Source organism: Microcaecilia unicolor, chromosome 13 (genome assembly GCF_901765095.1).
Source record: "Microcaecilia unicolor chromosome 13, aMicUni1.1, whole genome shotgun sequence".
Taxonomy (NCBI): Eukaryota; Metazoa; Chordata; class Amphibia; order Gymnophiona; family Siphonopidae; genus Microcaecilia; species Microcaecilia unicolor.
The window spans coordinates 82,932,926-82,950,353 of NC_044043.1; the positions used below are offsets into that span (position 1 = coordinate 82,932,926).

The 17,428-nt window shown below is 45.9% G+C and overlaps 1 protein-coding gene across 2 annotated transcripts in view; it reads right to left on the reverse strand.

Annotated features, from left to right (window-relative positions):
- ACOT7 (acyl-CoA thioesterase 7) overlaps positions 1-17,428 on the reverse strand; it is a 204,934-nt gene that overhangs the window by 161,590 nt on the left and 25,916 nt on the right. For both annotated transcript variants that reach the window (XM_030185905.1, XM_030185904.1), the window contains exon 3: positions 7,236-7,392. In XM_030185905.1, coding sequence (XP_030041765.1) covers positions 7,236-7,392 — 157 coding nt within the window. The remainder of the gene's footprint in view (positions 1-7,235; positions 7,393-17,428) is intronic.

Below are 17,428 nucleotides of genomic sequence, written 5' to 3' on the forward strand. Positions count from 1 at the left end.
CGCAGAGGATCGTCGACTGAGAGCCTGATCAAGTCCGCATACCAGGGACGCCTGGGCCAATCCGGACCCACCAGGATTATCCTGCCGGGATGCTTTGCCACCCGGTCTAGTACCCTGCCCAACATGGGCCAGGGCGGGAACACATAGAGAAGCTCTTGTGTCGGCCATTGTTGGAGAAGAGCATCTACTCCCAGGGATCGAGGGTCCCGTCCTCTGCTGAAGAAGCGCGGCACTTGGCAATTGGCCGATGACGCCATCAGATCTAGGCTCGGCTGGCCCCAGCGCTTCGTGATGTCCAAGAACGCCTGAGCAGATAGCTGCCACTCTCCGGGCTCCAAGGTATGGCGACTGAGAAAGTCCGCCTTGACATTCATGACTCCGGCAATGTGGGCCGCTGACAGCTGTTCCAGGTTCGCTTCCGCCCACTGGCATAGACTCATAGCTTCCTTGGCTAGAGGGGCGCTCTTGGTACCTCCCTGGCGGTTGACATAGGCCACAGCCGTGGCATTGTCCGACAGGACCCGTACAGGCTTGAACACCAGTACCGGGATGAACTCCAAAAGCGCCAACCGAATGGCTCTGAGTTCCAGGAGGTTGATAGACCACTTTGCCTCTGCAGGAGACCAGAGCCCCTGCGCTGTCCTTCCCAAGCAGTGGGCTCCCCAGCCCGATAACGAGGCGTCCGTCGTGACGACAATCCACTCTGGGGACACCAGAGGCATTCCCGCAGACAACTTGTCTGTCTGCATCCACCAGCTCAGCGCCTTGCGCACTGCTGGATCCAAGGGAAGACGCACAGCATAATCCTCCGACATCGGAGTCCAGCGCTGCAGCAGAGAGTGTTGTAGTGGTCTCATATGAGCCCTGGCCCAGGGCACTACTTCCATCGTGGCCGTCATAGAACCCAACAGCTGCACATAGTCCCAAGCCCGAAGAGGAGAGGCTACTAGGAACTGGTCCACCTGAGCCTGAAGCTTGACAATCCGATTGTCTGGCAGGAACACTCTGCCCACTTGGGTGTCGAATCGAACTCCCAGATACTCCAGGGACTGAGTCGGGCGCAGCTGGCTCTTCTCCCAGTTGATGATCCATCCCAGGGAGCTCAAAAGAGCAACTACCCGGTCCACAGCTTTGCCGCACTCTGCATAAGAGGGGGCTCGGATCAACCAGTCGTCCAGATAAGGATGGACTTGTACTCCTTCCTTTCGCAGGAAGGCCGCTATGACCACCATTACCTTGGAAAAGGTCCGCGGAGCAGTAGCCAACCCGAACGGGAGGGCTCTGAACTGGAAGTGTCGGCCCAGGACTGCAAAACGCAGAAAGCGTTGATGAGGAGGCCAGATGGGAATATGCAGGTACGCTTCCTTGATGTCCAAGGATGCCAGGTACTCCCCTGCCTTCACTGCCGCTATAACAGAGCGGAGAGTCTCCATGCGAAAGTGCCGCACTTTCAAGGCCCGATTGACCCCTTTGAGGTCGAGGATAGGCCGGACCGAACCTCCTTTCTTTGGTACCACAAAGTAAATGGAGTAACGCCCCTTGCCAAGCTGACTTTCTGGCACCGGAACGACCGCACCCAGGCGGATCAGATTGTCCAAAGTCTGCTGCACAGCCACAGCTTTGACCGGAGACTTGCAGGGAGAGAGTACAAACCCGTCTCTTAAGGGTCGGCAGAACTCCAGCTTGTAGCCGTCTCTGATGACTTCCAGCACCCAAGCGTCTGAAGTTATTGTGGTCCACTCGCCCAGAAACGAGGACAGCCGTCCTCCAATCTGCACTGGGGCGTGGACCAATACCCCGTCATTGGGTACGAGACCCTGGGGGAGGACCGGAGGGAGCACCTCCGGGACGGCGGTCTCTGCGAAAGGAATGCTGCTTGGGGGAGAAATTCCTCTTAAAGGAAGTGGGGGCAGAAGCACCCGACCTGCCCGGGCGGTACCGACGGGCTTCCTGAAACCGTCCTCTGGAGGTACCGGGACGAGCACTCGCCCGAGCCCTGACCTCCGGCAACTTCTTGCCCTTAGACGTGCCGAGATCAGTCACGATTTTGTCCAGCTCGACCCCAAAGAGCAGCTTGCCTTTAAAAGGCAATCTAGCCAGGCGGGATTTTGAGGCGTGGTCAGCAGACCAATGTTTCAGCCAAAGCCACCGCCGCACAGAGACAGTCTGAGCCATGCCTTTAGCTGAGGCTCTCAAGACATCATACAGCAAGTCTGCCAAATAGGCTAAGCCCGATTCCAGGGCTGGCCAATCATTCCTCAAGAAATGATCCGAGGGGGAAGCCCGCTGCACCATAGTCAGGCACGCCCTGGCCACATAGGAGCCGCAAACTGAGGCCTGCAAACTTAAAGCAGCCGCCTCAAAGGACGACCTTAAGGCCGCCTCCAATCTCCTGTCTTGGGCGTCCTTTAGGGCCGTGCCACCTTCCACCGGCAATGCCGTTTTCTTAGTCACCGCAGTGATTAAAGAATCCACGGTAGGCCACAGATAGGCCTCACGTTCACTCACAGCCAAAGGATAGAGGCGGGACATAGCCCTAGCCACTTTAAGGCTCGCTTCTGGGACATCCCATTGAGCCGCAATTAAGGTGTGCATGGCATCATGCACGTGGAAGGTTCTAGGCGGGCGCTTAGTCCCCAGCATAATGGCAGAGCCAACAGGGGCTGAGGGAGAGACGTCCTCCGGAGAGGATATCTTCAAAGTGTCCATGGCCTGTAACAACAGGTTGGGCAAATCCTCCGGGCGAAAAAGCCGCGCTGCAGAGGGGTCATCCGCTCCATCCGAGCGGGGATCCGTCTCCACCAAGGAATCCGCAAAGGACCGTTGGGAGACCTCAGACACGCTGCCCTCATCTACATCGGAGGAGACAAATTCCTCCAAGGCCTGGGAATCAACCCGAGGGCGTTTACCTCTGGGAACCTCAACCTCTTTACCAGAGGAGGGAGCGGGGGCAGCGTTGTGCATGAGGAAGGCCCGATGCAGCAGCAAAACAAACTCGGGGGAGAAACCCCCCAGACTGTGCACCTCCGCAGCCTGGGCAACAGCCCTAGGCGCGCTCTCAACCGGCGCTCGCAATAGCGGGGGAGAGACATGCTGCGCATCCAAAATGGCGTCCGGCGCGAAACTCCGCGAAGGAGCCGCGCGGGAAGAACGGCTCTTAACTTTAGCCGCTTCTGTGCCGTCGCCCAAATCAAGGGCGTTCATGGCATTAATGTCTCCAACCTCAAGGGCGGCCCAAGAAGAAGCCGTCCGAGCCGCGTGGCCGGCCAAGATGGCGGAGGCGAGGAGCGGGGGATGGGCGTTTATGGCGGGAAAAACCGCCACGCCGGAGGAAGGACCGGGACATGCATCGGTCGCGAAACTGTCACCCACCAAGGGCGAATCCGGCTTGAAGACCCCCGCATCCCCTCTAGAAGCGCTCGAGCGACCCGGGGAGCGACCCTTTGCGCCCTCGCCCTCCGACGCCATGAGCCACGAGGAGAAGAATCGGGGAACCCCCGCCCGCTATAAAAAGGTAAAATTACCTGCTGTCCGCTCCGAGTTGTAACGACCTGGTGTCTCAGTGAGTAGCTGCAATAGACGCTTAAATAAACGTCGAAATAAACGCCTTTAAGGCCGTTCAAAAATTTTTTTTTTTTTTTTTTTTTTTTTTTTTTAACGGAGCCAGCGGGAGGGGGGAGAAAAGGAGGGACCTGGCACCACCAGGTTTGCACTTGCTCAAAAGAGCCCTCAACCCCAGGCACTCAACAAAACCTAAAAATTAGGCTTGGAGGCCTAGCCAGAGCTGCTGCTGTGTGTGACCACCACCTGCTGAGATAGAGAACATACTGAGGAGTTTCCGGCAGCACATGACCACATATAGGGAGGCAAAAGTTTGCTCTCTATCTCCACCTGCTGGTAGATGGACACAACCCACCAGTCTATGGATTGATCAGCTTGATGATATGGAAGACTGCATTTAAGCCCTGAGATTGAACGGTATTTATGAGTAATATTGCTATTAGAGTCTACGAGATGTTATTTTTGAATTGGTGGAGGTTCTGATTTTGTACATTTTTCATCTCTGATAGTCCTCCATACCCCCTTTAGTTATATCTTTGGAAAATGTGCATCTCTCATGTCTTTGTATTTTGTGAAGAAATGCACTGTGAAATTTGAGGTCCTTAGTTCTATTTAAAGAGGGTCTTTTTTGCATTGTGACCGAGGTACCTGATTATCTGTGTAAGAGCCTGTGGCAGTCCAGCTTGTTCTGTTTTCTCAATAGGAGATCTATTAGGCCCAGATGACCAAAAGCCCTGCGCTGTTCCAAACAGCGCCCTAAAAATAGCGCCGGGACAGCGCAGGGCTTTTCTGCATCGATGATCAAAGATAATGCATGCAAATCTAAGCAGCGCTATTATCTTTGATTATCATGTTGAAGTGCGGGAGAATTGCGCCCGAGCATGCGCTCAGCACAATCCTCCCGCACTTGTTTGACAGCCCACCCCAAATCCTCCCCCCAGCGTTGTCTTTAAATTCCCTGGTGGTCCGTGGTGTGGTGACACGCCCCTGGCCCCGTCCCGGCCCCCTCCCGGCCCCCCTACCTTTCTGTTGGAGGAGGGACGCAGCCTGCCTGCCTCCCTCCTCTTCCAGTCAGTCGTAGCCCAAAATGGCGGCACCCAGCACCGCCCACTGCATCCTGGGATGCACTGGGCGGGGCTACAGACCATGTAAGGGAGCGACAACGCTGGGGGGAAGATTTGGGGTGGTCCGGTGGACCTCCAGCCCCCACCCCCGTCGATGGAAGAACGATTTCTGGGGGTTTCGGGGGCTGGAGACCCACCGGACCTCCAGCACCCCGTTTGAGTTTGCCTTGGGGGGGAAGGGGGGCCTGCCAGCATACAACTGCATGCTGGACAGGGCTCACCATTCCTCCCCAATGATCCGCAAAATCTAACGCCAGCTCGGAGCTGGTGTTGATTTTGCTGCGGCCAGCGACCCAATCTTTGGCGCGCTGGTCGCTGATCATTGGGGATGAATGCGTTAAGCGCCAATTAGCATGCATTTGCAAGCTAATTGTGCTAGAAGCCCTGTTTAGCATGCATTTGCATGCTACTTGCGCTGAGAGCCCTCGAGTGCGCGGTTTCAGGCGCTTGAGGGCTCTGATCATGGGTCGGCTGCAAACTCTGGCGCTAGTATGGCGTTAACAGCCTCTAGCGCCAGAGTTTGCTTTTGATCATGAAGGCCCAAGTGCTCTAGATACTAATGTAAATATTTGCTATGCTGCCTTTTCAAAGGTAGGGTTGGCATTGTTTGAGTCCTGCCTTGACCTCCCTGGACAAAGCAGAATATAAACGACAGTTAATTACATGTTTCAATGCATACAGTGTGCTTTGTGTAGTTTAATTCTGTGGTTACCATTATGTATTATTAATAAGGTTATATCCCATGTATATGAAGAATAAATGGAAGAAATGATATTACAATTAGTAGCATTGTGGGGCGGGGTCTAGGGCAGAGCTTGAGCACCCCCAAACAAAAACTTTGACACAAAACTATTCAAAGTTGTCAAAACACATGCGGACTGTGAGAAACTGAAGGAAGACCTTAGGAAACTGGAAGACTGGGCATCCAAATGGCTGATGAAATGTAATACGGACAAATGCAAAGTGATGCACATTAGGAAGAATAATCCAAATCACAGTTACCTGATGCTAGGGTCCACCTTAGGAGTCAGCACTCAAGAAAAAGATCTAGGTGTCATTGTAGACAATAAGCTGAAATCTTCTTCCCAGTGTGTAGCGGTGGCCAAAAAAGCAAACAGGATACTAGCAATTATGTGGAAAGGTAAGCAAAATAAGACCAAGAATACTATAGTGCCTCTGTATCGCTCCATGGTGCGACCTCACCTTGAGTATTGTGTTCAGTTCTGGTTGCTGTAGTCTCAAAAAATATATAGTGAAATTAGAAAAGGTTCAAAGAAAAGCAACCAAAATGATAAAAGGGATGGAACTCCTCCCATATGAGGAAAGGCTAAAGAAATTAGGGCTTTTCACCTTGGAAAAGAGATGGCTGAGCAGGGATGATTCAGGTCTACAAAATACTGAGTGGTGTAGAACGGGTAAAAGCAAATTGATTTTTCACTCTTTCAAAAATTACAAAGAACAGAGGACACTCAATGAAATTACATGGAGATACTTTTAAAACAAATAGGAGGAAATATATTTTTTCACTCAAAAGAATAGTTAAGCTCTGGAACTCGTTGGCAGAAGATGTGGTAAAAGTGGTTAGCATATCTGAGTTTAAAAAAAAGTTTGGACAAGTTCCTGGAAGAAAAGCCAATAGCCTGTTACTGAGATGGACACGGGGAAGCCACTGCTTGCCCCAGGATTGGTAGCATGGAATGCTGCTACTAATTGGGTTTCTGCCAGGTACTTGTGACCCGGATTGGTCACTGTTGGAAGCGGGATACTGGGTTAGATGGACCATTGGTCTGACCCAGCATGGCTATTCTTAAGTTTTAACTGTCATTAAGGTAGATGTGGGAAAAGCCACTGCTTATCCTTAGGGGTAAGCTGCATAGAAACTTACTACTTTTTGGGACCTTGCCAGGTACTTGTGACCTGGTTTGGCCACTGTAAGCAACAGAATACTGGGCTTGACCGACTCTTGGTGTGACCTAATATGGCAATTCATATGTTCGAATGTTCTTTAACAGTTTAACACAGATGTCTTACTAGTTATCACACTTTACAGCTAATGCAGAATGAGAGACAGTCCCTACCAACTCTGCACCCAACCGGCAGTAAGTACCTTTAACTCTAACATAGCAGATAACACTGTGCAGTTACCACCTCCTGCATAAGTGTATTTAATTGCATCATTTTATCTGCAATGAAAACATTTAAAAAATGTTTTTCTACATTAACTGAATGGGAAACTGCTGGAACACCTCCAACAGTTACCACAGAGATTTTGCAGTTACTGCAAATTAAATAACTAAAAATTCCTACCACACTTTATTAAACAGGGTCCCAAGAATACTTTTAAACAGCAGTACTTTGGGAAGCAGCTTTAGAGTTTAGCATCTGGCCAATGAAAAACCAAGGTATCAGAATTTCCATCTAGTCTGAACCCACATTAATAGTAGCCATTCATTAGAAATGTATTAATTCTGCGGTTCTGGATTGGGATGGGCAAGATCAACTTATATACCAAACTTACACAACATCAGATTTAATTAAGATTGAGATTACCTGTTAAAATATTTTCAGCCATCACATTAACTTGGACCTCCACAGAGTGTTTGGAGGTGTAGGTGATTTCGGCACTGACATGAGCAACTTCTCCAATGGACATGGGTGAAACAAAGTCTGTACGTTCCACGCGAGCCAAGGCAGCAAAACACCGCTCCTAAAACAGCACAAACAATGAGAGTCACACATGAGAATGCCTGATTAGACAGCTGTGGCAATGACATAAAAAAAAGAAACATTTTTCAGATAAAAGCAGTGTGCAGACAAGTTTGCAAATTACAGTGTGTTGTTGCAGGTTAACAGTACTGGTCACCGCACCTCAAAAAAGACATAGTGGAATTGGAAAAAGTGCAGAGAAGGGCGACAAAGATGATACAGGGGATAGGCTGAAGAGGCTGGGGCTCTTCAGCTTGGAGAAAAGGCAGCTGAGGGGAGATATGATAGAGGTCTATAAGATAATGAGTGGAATGGAACGGGTCGATGTGGAGTGTCTGTTTACGCTTTCCAAAAATACTAGGACAAGAGGGCATGCGATGAAGCTGCAGTGTGGTAAATTTAAAATGAATCAGAGGAAATTTTTCTTCACTGCCGGAAAAGGTGGTTAAGGCAGTTAACTTAGCGGACTTCAAAAAAGGGTTGGACGGCTTCCTGGAGGAAAAAGCCATAGAATGTTATTGAATGGACGAGGGAATAATACAGTATTTCTAGGATGGGCGGGGCAAATTGCTTGTTCTTTTGGCCGCTGTTGGTGACAGGGTGCTGGGCTCGATGGACCCTTGGTCCGTCCCAGCATGGCGATGCTTATGTACTTCTTTATCTGGAATGCTACAGCCAATTCATATCTGAATGTGCTGTTTACTTAAATTTGTTGGAGGACTTATAGAACACTTAATATATGACCAGAATGGGACGGGGAAGGGAAAGCCCTTTTTAGTAAGATCCAGCAATTGCTGAAATGTGAAAATGTTGAAATTATGACAGTATAGTGGGATCTATTACCTTTATAATTTCATAATGATAGTAACAGTTTGCAGGTGTTGCAAAGCATATCATCATAACTGACAAGCCCCTGAAGGAATGGCAATGGCTGGGACCATAACTATTGATCTCCTTACACTTCATTCACTCTTGCAACGGAGGACTTCAACAGAACCTCATCATACCTCAACATCATCAGAATTATCTTTTCAGCATCCCCCTTCTGCCTTGTTAACCCAATCGGGGCAATTCTATAACCATGAATGTGTAAATGCAGCAAAAAGTGCCACTTAGGCATGCAAATGTCCTAAGGATTATTCTAGAAGGGTGCACGCAAGTGGCATAAAGCGTTGCTGTCAAGGAGAGAATGTACATGGGCAGGACATGGGAGTATTTCCCATGTACGCACACAACATATAAGTTTTATAATGGAATCTGGGTACCCCAATGTCATTATAGAATAGATGATCCACGTGTTGCCTACATCGTAATGCCACTTTACAGAATCACCCCAATGTATTCAGTTTGCAGTGTACAGAATACAAGCACAATGCATCAGAAAATTCTAATGCTAATGAAAAAATAGTTAGAAATCATTTTCTTCCCACACTAAAATATTAAATTTTATAATCTGTTTAGGTCCTTTATTGTATAACTATAAAAGAGGCCCGTTTCTGGAGCAATTGAAACGGGCGCTAGCAAGGTTTTCCTCCCCAACACCCCCCCACCCTTCTCCCTCCCTCCCGACCCCTTCGTCATTCTGACGCCATTGCTCCACACCTCCTGAACGCACCGTACACCATTGCTCCGCCCTCGGTGTGTGATGCCATTGCTCCGCCCTTGACGTCATCACGTTTGACGCGAGGGCAGGGCCCCGAGACGGCGATTTTGGTGGCTTCACCACCACGAACCCTTCAAACCCGTTTTGATGACGGAAGTGACGTCAGTATCCTCAGAACGTTGAGGGTGAGTTTTATTATATAAGATGGTTATGTTTCTCAAAGAAAAAAATAGTTACTACTTATCTCTGTCTCCCAAATAACTAACGCAAATTATTTCCTTGATAAAATGCCAGAAACACTGTAATAAGGTTAGAAGTGGAAATTTAAAAAAACCCCAACTATTAGCTATTTAGAAGCCGGTTTCCTATACTGTGATTTACTGGACCAGTCTTTAGTCTTGAGAAGTTAAGAAAAATGATCAAGGAGGAAGAAGTGTGTTACTAATCTTCGTCCCTTAAAATAATGTCATTTTTAAGATAAGCTTCAAAGGAGTAAAACAATCTATCACCAATCATTTAATCCATCTTGTTTACATCTTACAACTAATGAATTATCGCTGCTAGACACGTCTACGGCTTTGGTGGCTTGAACAGATTAATTAAAGCCCACAGAAATGTGATTGTATATCTGAATAAAGACAGCATAGGTACTTAGGGGCTGTTCCACTAAAACATGGTAAAATTTGAAGTTACTGTGGCTTAACACAGGACTTTACCACACGGTAGATGCAAATGTAGCCCTGCACCTATTAAGGGTGTTCCCACTATTTTAATGCAAGTCGTGTATTAACATTCAGATTAACTTGCGGTACCTGCTCACAGCTAGCGCAGAAGAACTTAGCATGGTAAGTGGTCCTGTATTAATTCTATGTTAGTTAGTGCATGGTAAACGTAGCATTTTAACTGCAAAATGCCTTCCACACCCACTCTCCACCTATGCCACATCTCCTGACACAAAATGCACTCAACACCTGGTTTACTACACTAACTAAGCAAATACTGCAGATCCCTGTAACATGGCTTAAATGTGCCTTTATAAATCAAATGCCTACAGTGACACCCCCCCAACCCCAAGTAGGGCACAAATCCTCTCCTGCACATTTACACTTGCTCCAAAGGTGTAAGGAGGCAATTCTATAATTGGGCGTGTACATTTAGGCACCCCACGGACTCATGCTGGTTGGGGCTGATGATGCGAGTCGATGGGGAGGTCTGCACTTTGTTAAATGGTCTTTGGAAAATAAAATGAGAGGGGGGTGGAAGCATGTTAAATGTGTAGGTTTTAATAAGTTTTCTGGTGGGGTGGTGGCATGTTTAATGGGATGAGGGGCATGGGGGGTGAGAAAGAGGGGTTAGGGGAGATAGTAAGTGGATGCAAGATATTTCAAATGCCCTTAAAAATTGTCACTTTTGAAGTTGGAAGAGGAGGAGGTTTAACAGCTTCATTAAACAGAGGTGAATCCTGGCTTACCTTGCTAGACACAAAGAGGATACAGCATAGATACAGGAAATAGAGAAACTCAAGAGAGCATGGTTTGGGCAGGCATTTTATTCAATCTGAGGAAAGGGGGATAACAACACTGGCATACTTAAAAAGCTGCTGCTGGTTGTCTATGGGGGGGGGGGGGAGGGGGAAGAAACGGAACGACACACAATTTAGCCAATCCTTCCACCCACTCAATATTGAATGCGCAATTGTTGAATGAAAAGTAATGCCTCCACCCCCACAGTTCTTCTTTGAAATCTCCTTCACTTCAAGTTGGCAAGAAGTGTCTGTGTGAAAAGTCTGTTTTGCTATTGCTTGTGAAATGGAAGCCTGAAGTGAGCACTCAGTAGTACAATTTAAGCAACTTGCTATGATAGAATTTTTTTCTTTTTCTTTTCAAAAAAACTTTATTGAAAGTTATCAATAATACATCTCTCTATATAAAAGGCACCACCTCCAGCCGGAAGTGTGAAGGGGCAGTGATATCCGGTTTCCCCATGAGTGTCTGCCCCGCCCTCTCCGTAACACAAACAAAGCACGAAATCAAATTGCTCTCTCTGTAACAGTGAAGGACTCAGAGGGGGGAGGGGAGAGAGGGCAGAGGGCAGGGACACACACACTCCCACATGCACACAGAAGAAAACCTTGCTAGCCTCCGTTTCATTTGCATCAGAAACGGGGCTTTTTTACTAGTCAAATATAATCTAAAAATCAACAGCTATAGGAGACAAATCCCAAATTTCTGTTGATGGAATTCCTGCAATTGAAATTCACCATCAAATGCAGGCTGTTTATGGTGATGACTGTGCTGATGTGAGTACTGTGTGTGTCACTTGGCTAAAAATTGTAATGATCGTGGACCGGGAAGGGATGATTTCTGTGGATGACTTGTGACAGCAATGGATGAATCTCACATGGGAAAGGTAGATGAGCTCATAAAGAATAATCAGAGGATCCCTTAAAGCAACCCGGAAAATTCTGAAAGAATGATTAAGAGCAAGGAAGCACAAGAAGGAAATTCTGTTGCAACATGACAACACTAGGCCTCACACAGCATGAAACGCCACAGGGGCAACTGCAAAGATGGGTCTCACAGTCTCACTCCATCCACCTTACAGCCTAGACTTAACATTATGTGATTTCCATCTTTTTCCAAAATTGAAGGAATACCTTCAGAGGCATCTGTTCAACACGAATGAAGAGGTGGAAAGGACAGTGAAGAACTTGTCCATCATTGGCAGAAATGTGTGGCAAATGGTAGCAACTAGGTAGAAAAGTGCATACATGTAACAAAAGAGCAAGTTTCAAGCATTATTTTAGGTTTTTTTTATTCATTACAATATCTATAAGCACCCAATGGACCAAAATGGACCAAAGTACCACAATGAACTTTGAGGTAAAAGCTAAGGATACCATAGGATAACATTTCGTTTTTTAGATTGTAAGCTCATTTGAGCAGGGACCGTCCTTCTTTGTTCTGTACAGCGCTGCGTAACCCTAGTAGCGCTCTAGAAATGTTAAGTAGTAGTAGCACTAGGAGGAAGATAGGAATTGTGTATTTGTGCCTGGGGACAGATCTACACCCGTGGAAGACAGGGGGTATAGAGGAGAGGGAAATGCGTTGAGGAAATGTTTGACTGGCTTTGGATGGATGGATATATGGCGGCTGTGTAATCCAGGAGTAAGAGAGCATTTGTGTTTCGCAGGGAAAACACATTTATATTTTCAGTTAGATAGATGGGGACAGGGTGGCAAATATATAAGAACTGAGTCCACAGCAGTGTCTGATCATGCCACAGTGGTCATAAAGGTGGGGATGGTTTGGAAGATTAATGTGGGTTCAATTCAGAAAAAGGAGGTTAGGAAAGAGAAGAAAAATGGGAAGATTATATTAGTAGCAATGAAGTAGAAGGGGGGACAGGAAGGGAAAACATACATGAGGGGGATACTACTGTAAACTCCAGCAAGGGTGAAGAGAAGAATGGAGGTATAAAGAACAGGAGAGGTTGCAATTACAGCATAAGCAGACAGGAGGCCCTAGAGTGCATAAAAAGTTGGTGGGGGTTCGAAGTAAAACTGATGAGATCAAGCTGGAGAGAACAGAATTCTTATTAAGAATGGCAAACAGAAACAAGGCAAGTAAGAGGAGGGATGGGTTTATCAAAGTAGATCAGATAGATAAGGAGGGGGTGGAGAGGAAAAAGAATAAAGTGATCCGCGAGGCTTTTAGGCAATTTTTTTGAGGATCTTTAAAAACCTGAATTGAGTTGTGGTTTGGAAATGATTGAGACTTACTTCAATAGGGTGAATTTGGGAAAGCACATGTGCTGCAAGACCACATTTTGAAAAGGGAGGCCTCAATTATGGTTTATTCAAACTTTATAAACCGCCTTCCAAACAAGCGTAAGAGTCGTGTACCATAAAATATTCAAGAACATGAATAGAAAAAGAATAAGTAAAAAATGATAGGTATAGACTATGCTAGTCTGCTCCAGGTTCCACCCATATCAGCTGTCACAGCAGTTTTTGTGGCTGATCAAAATTTCATCAGTGATAGCTCAGTTCGAAGATTCCTAAGAGTTCCATAGTAGAGGCACTATGCAAAGAATGCTCCATGACGTGTTGATTCTAGGTGAACATGATGTGGTGGAGGTATAAATAGTTGGCCGTCATGAAGAGATTAAAGGGTCTTAATTGATGTGAAATGTTATGAGAGATGCTAAATATACAGGGTCCTCTTTCTGCTCCTGTCTCGTTGGTTCCAGGTCTCAAAATGGCAGTGCTGACCCTATATATGGATGGTTGATCCCTAGCAGTAGTGCACAAGACTTCTGCTAGGAGTCAACACCGTCATTTGAGACCCAGAGCCAATGAGGCAAGAGCAGAAAGGGTCCACTCCGGCCCTCTCCCACTAGACACCAGGAATCACCACCTGAGTGGAAAAAGGGAGTCCAGGAGGAGAGAGGGATCAAGGGGTTCAGAATTGCAGTGGGGCATGGGGCACTCATAATTGGAGGCAGAAATCGGAATGGGGTTGAGGAATGGATTGAGAGGATCGCATCAAGTGGAAATAGAAACATTGGGGGGGGGGGGGGGGGCATATCACATCAGGTGGGGATCAGAACCGGAAAAGAGGCTGGGGGAGCAAAGCAGGGGTAATGTTGGTAGTAGAAGTTATATGTGTGTAGCAGATGTTCAATGCTGGCACCCACACAGCTAAGAACCCAAAAGATAGGACTGAACAAAAGGCTGCCCCCTATCAAGGTGCTTAGCTATGTGGACACCGGCTCCCAATATCGCCAGTATCCCACACAACTCCCGGCTCCTGCCCGACTCCACCGCCGGATTGCCTTTCCATTGGATAATGTAGTTATAGCCATTATTCAGTGGTACTGCTGGGTGAATATCAACAGATGGACCACTCAGCATGGTTTAGGCTGTCAGGAGCCTTTCCTGCCCACTTAAACCACACTGACTATCAAACCCATATAATTTTCTCTTAAATGTAACTTTTGCTCCTGGTGGGTCAGCTACAAAATATTTCAATCTGTTTTCCAATGCCAGACATTTGCAGTCTCTGCAGTATTACACATTTCTTCCCACTAGATGGTGGTACTTCATAAAGAAAGAACACTCAACTCTTTGCTAGTAAATAATCACATCAAAGCATTATTTATTTATTAAGATTTTGCTCACACCTTTTTCAGTAGTAACTCAAGATGAGTTACATTCAGTTACACTGGGTAATCAGCATCTTGAAAATTATAAATTTTGTGAGGGCTGGAGGGAGCATATGATAGAAACATTCAAATACTACTACTTATCATTTCTATAGCGCTACAAGGCATACGCAGCGCTGTACACCATACACAAAAAGACAGTCCCTGCTCAAAGAGCTTACAATCTAGATAAGACAGGTAAACAGACAGAACAATTAAGGGTAAGGGAATAAAGAGGTGAGGATAAAAGGACAGGGCAAGTGAGTAGTGGTTAGGAGTCAAAAGCAGTGGTAAAGAGGTGGATTTTAAGTTTGGACTTGAAAACGGCTAAAGACGGGGCTAGACGTACAGGCTCGGGAAGTCTATTCCAGGCGTGAGGTGCAGCAAGATAAAAGGAACGAAGTCTGGAATTAGCAGTAGAGGAGAAGGGGACAGATAAGAGAGATTTATCTACAGAACGGAGTACCCGAGGGGGGGGCGTAGGGAGAGACAAGAGTGGAGAGGTACTGGGGAGCGGCAGAGTGAATGCACTTATAGGTCAATAAGAGAAGTTTGAATTGAATGCGGAAACGGATAGGGAGCCACTTAAGTGACTTAAGGAGAGGGCTAATGTGAGCATAGCGACTTTGGCGGAAAATGAATCGCGCAGCAGAGTTTTGGACTGATTGAAGAGGAGAGAGATGGCTAAGAGGGAGGCCAGTGAGAAGCAGGTTACAATAATCAAGACAAGAGGTGATAAGAGTGTGGATAAGGGTTCTGGTAGAGTGCTCAGAGATGAAGGGACGGATTTTGCTGGTGTTAAAGAGAAAGAAACCACAGGTTTTGGCAATCTGCTGAATGTGAGCAGAGGAGAGAGAGGAGTCAAAGATGACTCCAAGGTTACGAGCTGATGAGATAGGGAGAATGAGAGTGCCATCCACAGAAATAGAGAAAGGGGGGAGAGGAGAGGTAGGTTTAGGGGGAAAGATGAGAAGCTCGGTTTTGGCCATGTTAAGTTTCAGATGACGTTGAGACATCCAGGCAGCGATATCAGATAGGCAATCAAATACCTCAAAGGTATCAATAATACAGAAGAAACAAACCTTTATCAGAGGAAAGAATACTCCAGAACAAGAGGTCATGATATGAGGCTCAATGGGAGTGAACTGGAGCAGCATCAAGAAACATTTCATTATGGAAAGGTGCTGGATGCATGGAATGGCTTTTCAGTGGAAGCAGGTGAAAGAGAAGCAGTGACAGAATTTAAGAAAGTTTGTGATAAGCACAGAGGACACCTGGTTACGAAGAAGTCAGGAGAAAGCCATTATTATCAGGGTTATATGGTATTTCGGTTAGGCTGTTATTCTATATATCATGGTGTCTATTTATTTTCTTATATACCACCTGCAAAATTGAAAACTATCACAATGATGTACACTCAGGTATAGTAAGTATCTTCTGTCCCTGGAGGGCTCAAAATCTGAATTTTGAAGTAATGGAGGGTTAAGTGACTTTCCCAAGATCACAGGCGCTGCAGTGGAATTTGAACTGGGCTCCCCTGGTTCTCAGCCCGCCGCTCTAACCATTAGGCTATTCCTCATACTGTGTATGGGCTTTTTTTTTCCAAATTAAATTATCTTGTCACTAGATACAAATCACAAAATATATTAACAAGATACTGTTCACCAGACTAATAAAATCTTTGCCATTATAACTTGCCAGTTCTAACTTGAGGGTATATTTATATATTTATATTTACATATATTGAAGAGATATAAAAAACAATTTTAAAGGGGAGGTTTCTGAGGTTAGAGAGGAAGCTGATCAGAGGTACAGCAGTTCCGTTTAGGTCTGCTAAGATTTTTAATTCTGAGCGTCTGAAGTCTTTTCCTCCCATATAATAGAATCTTATTATAACTATGCCATCGAGATAGAACTGACAAACTGTAATGACAAATATGTTTTTAGTCTGGTGAACAGTACCTTTTTTTTTTAATCTATTGCTTTTGTGTGACCCGCTTAGCACATTTTGGATTCAGCAGGATATAAGTGCTAACAAATCAATAATCTGGTACAATCACTCGTATTAAGCCATCTGGACTACTGCAACTCATTATACGCAGGCTGCAAAGAACAAATAATGAGAAAACTTCAGACAGCTCAGAATACAGCGGCCAGACTCATCTTCGGAAAACCAAAATACGAAAGTGCAGCACCATTACGCAAAAAACTACACTGGCTCCCACTTAAGGAACGTGTCACCTTTAAAATATGCACATTAGTGCATAAAATCATTCACGGTGAAGCCCCTGCATACATGTCCGACTTGGTAGACCTGCCACCCAGAAACGCCAAAAAATCATCCAGAACTTTCCTCAACCTCCACTTCCCTAAGTGCAAAGGCATAAAGGACTACATGCTTCAACCTTCTCCTACAAGAGCACGCAACTCTGGAACGCACTACCACACGGCCTGAGAGCTGTCTACGAGTTGACAGACTTCCGCAAACAATTGAAGACCTATCTCTTTGACAAAACATACCGCAAGGAGCAAAACATATAAATCCCATATACATCACAACAATGCCTCAAGATATTACCCCACGTAATCCACGTCCCCGTACTCTCCCATTCAATATCTACCCACAGATAAAAACTGTCTACCCCATCGCTCACTTGCTATTATTCGATCAGCGTATTAAATCCCTTACACCATATCCTTTAGTTTCCACGCCCCAAAGGCGACTAATCTGACCTTGTCTTCCTTTATCTGTTCGTAATGTAATGTAATATAAGAAACTGTATTTCCATCATTTACAATGTATTGTAAGCCACACTGAGCCCGCAAATAGGTGGGAAAATGTGGGATACAAATGCAACTAAATAAATAAATAAATAAATAATCATATTCTATGTTTCTCTGTATGTATGTTTTAAAATTGAAAATACAGGGTTCTCACCACAACGCCTTATTTTTAAATCCTATTTATTTTTATTTACTTATTAGGATTTATTTACTGCCTTTTTGAAGGAATTCACTGAAGGTGGTGTATAGTAAGAATAAACCAAACATAAGCAACAGTCAATTACAGCAGTAAAAATATTCAAATAATAATAGAAAGTATGGCGTGGAGGGGCATAATCCAAAGGGACGTCCTCATTTTGATTTGGACTTCCTCGCAGAATGTCCCGATTCAGGGGTGGGGAAACCCGCATTTTCGAAACAAGATGGACATCCATCTTTTGTTTCA